At 25.9% G+C, this 10,195-nt stretch overlaps 1 protein-coding gene across 1 annotated transcript; it reads left to right on the top strand.

Moving 5' to 3' along the window:
* The first annotated feature begins 8,196 nt into the window (after positions 1–8,196).
* On the top strand, positions 8,197–9,927 carry Ublcp1 (Ubiquitin-like domain-containing C-terminal domain phosphatase 1). Its single transcript, XM_011498773.1, has 2 exons — positions 8,197–8,569; positions 9,041–9,927. The coding sequence occupies exons 1-2, from the start codon at positions 8,410–8,412 to the stop codon at positions 9,880–9,882; spliced, it is 1,002 nt and encodes a 333-aa protein (XP_011497075.1). The 5' UTR covers positions 8,197–8,409; the 3' UTR covers positions 9,883–9,927.
* Positions 9,928–10,195: the final 268 nt, after the last annotated feature.

Genomic DNA, 10,195 nt, shown 5'->3' with positions numbered 1-10,195 from the left:
GCTATGCCGATATTTGTCGTGACGTCAACAGGGCATAGCCTCGTAGAGTTCATTTGTTATTACTTTTGGAATTATAGTAGTATATTTGAGTTTTTTTTGTTATAAGCATTCTTTGAGTCCGTTAGTCAGTTTTTACAAAACAAATACTCGCGCGCTCATACCTCTCCCACTTTTTATTCCGTTTAGAAACTACTGTAATCCGTAACAGTACATTTCTAAATCAATCAGTTACTTTATACTAATTGTCTGGGATCAGACTAAAAAACCTCCTTTAGATGTTGAGTGGAGGTGTTGCTGGCAAGTGAAGGGACAGTGCAATTATTCAAGACTACTTTTAAGGTTTATCGTTGTTTCTTTTAGTAAAAATATAATAAATAATTAATTGTGAAGTATATAAATAATATAATAGATTAAATATAAAGTTTCCTTTTATTGTTACGTATTATGAATGCATTTTTTTCTTTGTTGTATAATTAGTAAATGCTACCTTAACATACATTAAATTGTTGATAATAGTGGTATGGTTGATGCCGAGCTTTTATTATGTCGGTCTTATCTGTAATATGTTTCAATATTATTATGCTTGATTCCGCGCCTTTACTACATCGGTCTTATCTATGAGGTGTGGTTGATGCCGAGCCTTTATGTCGATCTTATCTACGAATGGTATGGTTGATGCCGAGCCTTTATTATGTCGGTCTTATCTGTAATATGTTTCAATATTATTATGCTTGATTCCGCGCCTTTTTTACGTCGGTCTTATCTATGAGGCATGGTTGATGCCGAGCCTTTATGTCGGTCTTATCTTATGTATGAGTTGCTTCAATATATTTTATGTTTCACTATTGTTTTATGGTCACTAATATGTTATTAATAATTTAGAATAAATGTCACTATTTCTTTCGTAGATTATTACTTAATTTATTATTAATTATATATATTGTTAAACTGTAGTTTCTGTAGATGTAGTCGAAAATATAGTGCGTTTTATAATGATTGTGTAATGGTTAATAGACTGAGGCAAACTGAGCTGCTTATATATTATCGGACTATTTCTCAAATACTGATGTTTGTTACATTTTATAGCAGTAAATAATTATAACAGTAAATAAAAAACAATGATGGACTTTGCACTGAAAGTTAGTTTGTTCAACTATTAGAGAATTCATGTAATATTGTTTATGTATATTATATATTACTTCACTACTTACTATTAAAGTTCAAAATAAAATAGAAAATGATAATAAAATTTTGCATTAAATATAACTTAACAATGATAATAATCATATCAAGTTTTATGTAGGTACTGGATGGATCAAGGTAGTCTAGAGCTTGCGATGCGCTATATGACAATGCTAGAGGGTGCTGCACGTATTGTAGCTGATAATTGGATCAAAGAGGTGCAAATGATGCTTGAAATACAACAAAGCATCCAAGCTATGATGTTCTATACTACTGCCAAGAGCTTAGCCTTCATTGAGGTTAATAATACAAAAACCAACCAATAGTTATCTACCAAAAAGAAAAAAGGAATTATATTATTAATGGATAATATGAATTCAGGTGCCATTAGTTAAACAATTTAAATTGTTGATTTTAGTCACATGTAATCATATAAAAGTTATTATTGGTAATATAGGAAAGCAAATATTTTTAAGAATAAAATAACAACTATATTTTCTACGTTAAATTTTATAATTTATTATATTAACTGTGACATTCAACATATGCATTTTATATTTCTTAATTTTCAACTGTTTTGAAATTCAACATTTGTATTATCTATAATTTAAAATAAATTAATTTATGACATCTGAATCTAACTTCTGTAACTAGCTCCATTTTTAATTTATTGATCCATATTTTTTTATCAAGCTTTTCTATACTTTCATGGAACATTTAATATCTGATTGGTGGATTATATAATAGATTTTCTAATGTTATCAACGATCGGATCAATATTTTATCAGTAGATATTAGCAAAATTATAAATAAATGCCTTTGAATTCTTAAAAAAAAATTATTATGTTTACTTCATAATTTAATTACAATTATTCTTATTTATACTATTTATATTAAATTATATCAGCATACAATATGATCAATAATATCTGAAATATTAAAATTTATTATTGTTTTGCAAAATGTCTTACATTTAAAAACCTCTTCTGTTTTTTTAAGTACAACTATAGTAAAATACAAATAATTATTTCAGTAATTATAATATATTATACTGTATTTAATTAATAAGACATGTATAATTTGAAATGTCACTTCATTTTTACACAAAAAATTTGAAAATTTCTATTCATAATAGTATAAATTAATGTGTGGTGAAATTTTAGAAATTGTAATACAATAAATCTATTGCATAAATATAAAAAATTCATATGAATTAAATCTCATCAATTGTTTTAATTGTGATAGTACAAAGATTCGTTTTTGTCATACATTTTGTCATAAATAAATAAAATAATAAAACTCTTACTGTTAGAGAGTAAAAAGAAAATTTCTCGAATTATATTCATTAGAAAACTTTAAACAACTATTATAAAAAGGAATTATCGAACGGTCATAAAAATCTAAGAAAGCCCCGCCAAGGTTACTGAAGACTCGAAAAGATAGTACATCTGGAACATACTCGTAAACAGCCACTTAATTGCCTTTCGTACTACAGACGTAGTAATCGTTTTGAATGCAATGAACGACTCTTGCAACTTGCCATCAAACTCGGCTAGCTTGGTTACTAGAATATATTTTGAGGCTTAAATTATTTGAAAACAATTGAGTGAAAAATATTTCTTAGAATCCGTTACAACCCAAAACTCGGCACGTGTGCCTTCAATGCCACCAGTAAGCCTGCATTGTTGTCAAGTACGACAAATGTTGCTGCTTGCATAGGCCAAGCGAAGACGCTTGACCAAAAATCATCCCCACCACGATGAGTCCCGGAGAGGGGCAAATCTTCCACTTCACGCGTTGCCGCCAGAGATACTCTTTCGATATTCTCATTGTCTAAGACTAATTTCTTCTGAAGTGGGAAAAGGGCGTGCACATTCATCATGCCGCCGAAAAGCGGCGCGCCCTGATTGGAAAACTAAGACCAGAAACTTCTTGAGTGGGGACTTATGGCAAGAGGCCTTAAAGATGGAAACAAAGCAGCGAAAAGAGGCTATCCGCGGGGGACAATTGGAACACGCTGTCCGCATAAAGAATTTGAGGAAACGACTAGCGGGGGCAGTCAAGGGCTATCTCAAGGAAAAGTCAGTTTGAAAGGGGCTATCTTATAGAGAAGCACCAGGTTCGGAAGGAATTTTACGCACTCGAATGAATTGGTAAGCAAGTGACCAAGTACTTGCGGAAATCCACTGACCAGAAGAAGATACATCAACCTTACTATTAAACTATCGACGGGAAAACCGACCACGTAAGTTTATGTTTGCCGCGTGCTTTGTGGTAAATTACTCAATCCAGGATCAGATCAAGATACAACATTACTGTGAATACACTGTCCGCATAACCTTATCATTCTTGCTCACCGATGCCAATGATTGGCACAACATCACAATTAAAAGAGTTAAAGAACATCTTGTTTAGTGACACCTCCTATACAAGAAGCGAATCTTCACATTAGATTCAAGAAGATTCAAACCACCCTTATGTAAATTATGTAATAAATTGTATAATAAATGTATAAATAAACAACTCTCACGATTCTTGTACAGCCCTTCCACCTACCTCTTTCCCGGGCGTCTGCTAGGGCGGGCGACAAATTAAGCTATTGAAGCATTGGCAGTTCGAGCCAAGAATCACATCACTATAATTTCGAACACACACATTTTGTCATAAATAAATAAAAAAAGCCCCATCTTTAAAATCAAAACTGCTGAAAACTCTTGTAGCAGCATTAATAATATATTGACAATTGTTTTCTTATTCAATGACCCTTTTTAATAAGATATAACCAAAACTTTCTTGAAGTGATATAAAAATCGACTAATAATAAAGATAATATTCAATCTAATAATAAGAGATTTGTAAAAAAAAAAGAATTTTCAACATAATTCATTATCACACAGCCTTAAGTAAAATACTCTGTCTAGAAAAAAAGATTAGATTAAGATTTCTACTTGTTTAAATATCATTTTCATATTTATACTCTTTCTTATTCGCAATTTTTCTGAAAAACCCACAATTTTGTTAAATTTTTGAGAAAAATTTTACGCATTATAATGCATAAGATTATTTTTTAATCAAATGTAAATATTTAATTATTTGAGGTATCTAAAATATTAAAAAAATGTAATACAAAAAAAGAAATGAAGCATTTTTATTACATTGTTACATTTTTATTACATTCATTTTTTAAAAATTCTTTGAATTTACGAAAACTAAGTCAATATTCGGAAATTCAATAAATTCAAGAAATTATAAAACTATCTGCGTGATATATATAACATTTCGTATTCAACATTTATTTTACCAAATTTTTGCCATTAATGTATTCAAGGAATATGATTAAAGATGAAAAAATATATTTATATCAAGAAATAAAAAAATTAGTTCCACTTTTTAAACATTTATTACTGTTTAATGAACTTTAATAATTAATAATTACTGAATATACTTAAAATAATAGAATAATTAAATAAAATCTGAAATATCATTTACTAATAATACACATAAATTTTGTAGTAAGTATAAATTAAAGTTGTTTAAAATTAATAATTTGTTTAAACATTACAGAAAACAATAATCAAAATAAACACACGCCTAATTATAATATATATATATATATATATATATATATGTCTTAAAATTAATAATATATATTTGAAATTTAATAGAAAAGTTTTCTAAAAAGAAAATTTTAATGTAAAAATTAATTTTTATATTTTACAACATGTATTATGAAATCTTTTTCTATAATCATGATTATAAATAGAGCAGTTATTTTCAAGAATATTCATGGAATGAACAATATGTATCTACTTTGTGTATTCTAAAATTATTATTATCTAATATTCTGAAATTATTAAACGGCTGGGGCGTTCGCGTTTTCAATAATGTCCTTATAGCCGGTGTTTTATCGTACACCTTTAGTCGTTCGAGGGAGCTTGGCGATCCAATAAATGCCCTTATGCTTGGTATATTTTCAGCCATTCGCGGGAGCTTTGCTGCATATCACGGCTGGTGCACTTGCACCTTCAATGCCGTACGTGGCTGGCGCGTAATGCTCTCACTCGAAGCTTTACGAGGCCAGCCATCCGGCCTTTAATTTAATCCACTTGTATAAAAAAGTTTTTCATTCTGCCAGTAATTGAAATACATAAGCAAACCAACTTTATAAACGGTTTAAACTTTGTTATAGAATCATACACCAAGGATGAATATTTAGACACTTTCAATCATTAGACAATATTGATTTTCAAATCAATATTTGAAATTGAAGCTCATTATTTTTTCAAAATAAACTCTGTGAAAGACATTATTGAAATTATCTCTACAATAGCATTACACCGTAGATTGTCAACCTCTCCTTGAATAAATTTAATATAATTAAAATATGTTTATAAACCAATATAGTCGTTAAAATATACTAATGAAAACATTAATTATAAAGTAAATGTAACTGTAATCTATAATTTATATTAAATCGGAAATAATTCTAATAAAAAACTGGTTCAATTATATTTGAACTTCATTAAAAAAATAGGTATACAAATGAATTAATTTTTATAAGAAGTACTACATCAATTTTTAGAAAAATAAAAAACATGTTTTATGTATATCATTATAGTAGACAAGCACTTGTAAATACTTCATTATGGGGTAATAGAATAAATTATTTTTTAGATAAAAACTGCAACTTACATTTTCATTATCAAATTAACACAGATAATAGAATTGTATGCATTGTTATAAAATAAATTAGGAATATTTCAATAAAAATCAGAGTATAACCTGATTACAAAAATAAATGACTATGATTTTTAATTATTTATTACTACAATTTTTTTATTAAAACTGAATAATTTATCACTCATTCTAAATCGAAAACTTAAATCATTAAATAATGTTTAATCCTTTTAAATATGTAAAATTAAAATTTCTTCAGTTTATTTAAAAAAATAGAACAAATATAATAAAAACTTTAGAAACTACAGTGATTACCCTTTTAAAAATACCAATAGTTTTTATATCAGATAAAAAATTTTCTAATATAATTTTTAAGAATACTAAAAACGATTATTTTTCAAAACATTAATATATTAAATATTGTAAAAATAATACAGATATAACCATATAAAATTCGACAAAAATAATAATTCTTAAAATTCCTTTAATAATAATGCTATTCATTAAAACTATATGATGAAGCCTAATACAACAAAATGAAATAAACATGCCATAGCTATTGCTTTACCAGATAGTTATAATACGTGAAAGACAAGTATTTAAAATTACAATTATTTTGTTAACTTAAAAATCCTTAGGATTACCTTATGATAAAATCTTCTTTCATCAAATTTAAATAATCCATAATAAAAATTATATAAAGCAATTTGAATTTGCAACATTTAGAAATAGAAATTTTTTTCCAATTGCAATATGCCAGTACCTATATTTTACTTTCAAGTTTGTTAAGCGTTTATTCTTAGAATTTTATTTTTATTTATTTTGTATTATGTATATAATTTTATATTGTATAATATTTTATACGAAAGTTGATTTACTATTAATAAATCCATAAATTGATATAAATACCTATAAATATATACAATCATTCATTCTTACTATATATATATATATATATATATATATATAACTATATAATTTTCTTAATTATAACTGATATTTATGTTTAGTAAAACGATAAACAAATTGACCGCATTCCGACTATTAGTATTTATTTCTTTCTACGTGATTCATTTCACTCTCTCTCTCTCTCTCTCTCTCGTGAGTGCTTCCGCTTCTATAAAATTCTTTTTCTCTTTCATTACACCTTTACACAAATACTTTTTAATACATTTTATCTAAAATATTTCAATTAAGATCTAAGATCATTAAATATCTTTTTTTTGTTTTCTAGAGACATATCAAATTCTTATTCAAAAGTAAACTGTTTTGTGTCTTTTAATATTGCTATGAGCAGAACAAGGTTATTGTTATTTATTTAATTAATCAATTTAAATATTAATAACATTTGCAACGCTATCTGAAATAACTTTTAAGAAATGAAAGCAGGTAAAAATGTAGCTCTTTTGCATTGTAACCCAGCGGAAATACAGCGTTTTTGCGATTACTATAATCTTTACTTTAGATAGTTGTTTTTTTTATAAAGACAGTGGTTGTTTTGAACCGTAATTTATAATTATATTATTATAATTATAACATTTCTAAATTTATTTTTCATTTTATAATTGAATTGAAATACATTTTCGAATACGATTAGAAGGTCGGCCCAGATTTTGAATTAAGTTTTACAATCATAAGTTATGTAAGAAAAAAATCTGTGCCGTATCTGGTAAAAAATGATGTGGAACCTGATAGTAGAATGCTCTATTAATATGTGTAATATCAAAGTTTGTTTTTTTTTAATTTTTATACATTATTTTTTATAGTTCATTGCAAATGAACTTTCAATTCATGCAGACATTAGTTACGTATAAATCATTTGGATCCATAAAACATAAATTTTAACATAATTTGTACAGAAATTAGTATAGTATGTTATTTCAAAGTTTAATACTTTCTACATCTCAGGAACGGATATAAAACATGGATATCATGTACAATATCTGAATTGGAGTCAGTTATGTAATTTTATATATGAATTTAGTAGACCGATCCAGAACTTAAATATTTTTAAAATTATAAATATTATCTTAAACATATATATTATATGCATACAAATGAAGATATTTATTCTTATAAGTAATCATTTTGAAATTGTAACAAATCGATCGATATAAATTACATTGCTTTTTATAGAAATACACTACACATATTTCGTTATTTATTTGTTCACTCTCCCCCTTATTTCTTTTATTTGTATCCTAATCTTTGTCATATCACTAACGACTTTATGACCAATCAGGAAGTAAGGTTATACAAAAGAAAGATACAAATTCTAGAAAGAATATTTTATTTAACAATAACTTGCATGCGTCATTATAAATATCTTAAAGTTTAGCAATGCTTATTTATATTTACATAATAGAACTGAATGTGCCATGTCAAATATAACATTAAAACGAATGTTTGGTCTCCATACGTTACCAAGAATTTAAGTATAAAAGTATAGTAACCTTCTTTATCAACGAGAGCCAGTAAGCGTCTTTATATATCGCATACCGAAATATTGTATATTTTCGTTTTTCCTGTTTATCATAAAAATCAAATTAAATGGAGAATGAAATAAAAATTACTGTAAAATGGAGTGGTGAAGAATATTCTATTACTGATATAGAGGAAAACGATACAGTTTTATCATTAAAAGAAAAAATTCAAAAAATGACAGGTGTTAGACCCGAGAGACAAAAACTACTCAATCTTAAATTTAAAGGTTATACTTTGATTACTAAACAATAAAAACAAGTTTATTTAAAAAATTATTTATAATAAGAAGAATATAATATTTAAAAAAATAATTAAAATAATAATTATGTATTTTAAAACAAAAGGAAATATAAATTAATAACTTAAACATGTGTTACATCAAATGTATTCCCTTAGAAAGTATTGATTATATATAGACATTTAAAGTCTATATAAAAATAAAATATAATTGTTCGAAAATAGTAAAAAATGTATTTTTTTAATCACTATTTTTATTATAAAATGTACGAAGATTTTTAATATGATTTTAACTTATATCATAAAATCAAAAATATAAAAATCTTTCATTTTATATATATATTTTTTTTTTATTACATTATTTTATACTAATTATATATCAAATTATAATATAAATTAATATTTGATATTTTTTATCAGTCTAATATTTTTATGATAAAAAATTGATTTTTATTAATAGGAAAGCCAGCACAAGATAGTGATATTATAAGTAAATTAGATCTGAAACAGGGTTTTAAACTTATGATGATGGGCTCTCGTGAGGAAGATATTGCTGAAGTCAGTCAAGCACCTGAAAACATGCCTGATGTAATAAATGATTTAGATATTGAAGAAGAAGAAGTAGAAATTGAAAAGGCTGAAATTTATCTTGCTAAAATTCAAAAACGAATTGAGACATATAAAATTCAAGAATTAAATCCATTGAGAGAAGGAAAGAAATTACTTGTTTTAGACATTGATTATACTCTTTTTGATCATAGATCTGTGGCTGGAACTGGAATTGAACTTATGCGACCGTATTTACATGAATTTTTAACAAGTGCTTATAAAAATTATGACATAGTTATATGGTCTGCAACAAATATGAAGTGGATTAATGAAAAAATGAAACTTTTAGGAGTTTCAAATCATCCTGATTATAAAATATCTTTTTATTTAGATTCTCTTGCTATGATTTCTGTATATACACCAAAGTATGGTGTTGTAGATGTTAAACCTCTGGGGATTATTTGGGGAAAATATAAACAGTTTTCTGCTAAAAACACTATTATGTTTGATGATATTAGAAGAAATTTTATTATGAATCCACAGTCAGGACTTCGAATAAGAGCTTTTAAACAAGCACATTTAAATCGACACAAAGATCGTGAACTACTTAAATTATCAAAATATTTAGAGTCGATAGCTTCTTTAGAAGATTTTCAAATTCTTAACCATAGAAAATGGGAAGAGTACCGATCTAAAAAAAGCAAAAGTAGTAAACGAACTGAAAGTGATGAGACACGTACTCATAATGCATAAATTTAATAGTGAAGTAACTTATGAAAATAAAATTATTCTTTTAATTTTAATTAGTGATAGATTTATAAATAAATAAATATGTACAATTAAATCTTAAAATAATATTAAACTCAAGATTTTTACATATATTATCTTTATATTCATCATTTTTATTGAAAAATGAAAATTTACTTTAATAATTGGAATATTTTTTTATTTTTTTATACAAAATTTAAATTCTGTTTTTTCTTTTCTTGTAGTAAATTACCTTACCATTGTACTTAATTTTGTATTAAATTTATTATATTTTTAATTATCTAAATTCTATAACAAA

This window comes from Ceratosolen solmsi, unplaced genomic scaffold, assembly GCF_000503995.2.
Source record: "Ceratosolen solmsi marchali unplaced genomic scaffold, CerSol_1.0 scaffold30, whole genome shotgun sequence".
NCBI lineage: Eukaryota > Metazoa > Arthropoda > Insecta > Hymenoptera > Agaonidae > Ceratosolen > Ceratosolen solmsi.
The sequence above is the reverse complement of the archived record's forward strand: the minus strand, read 5'-3'. Positions and strand labels throughout refer to the sequence as shown.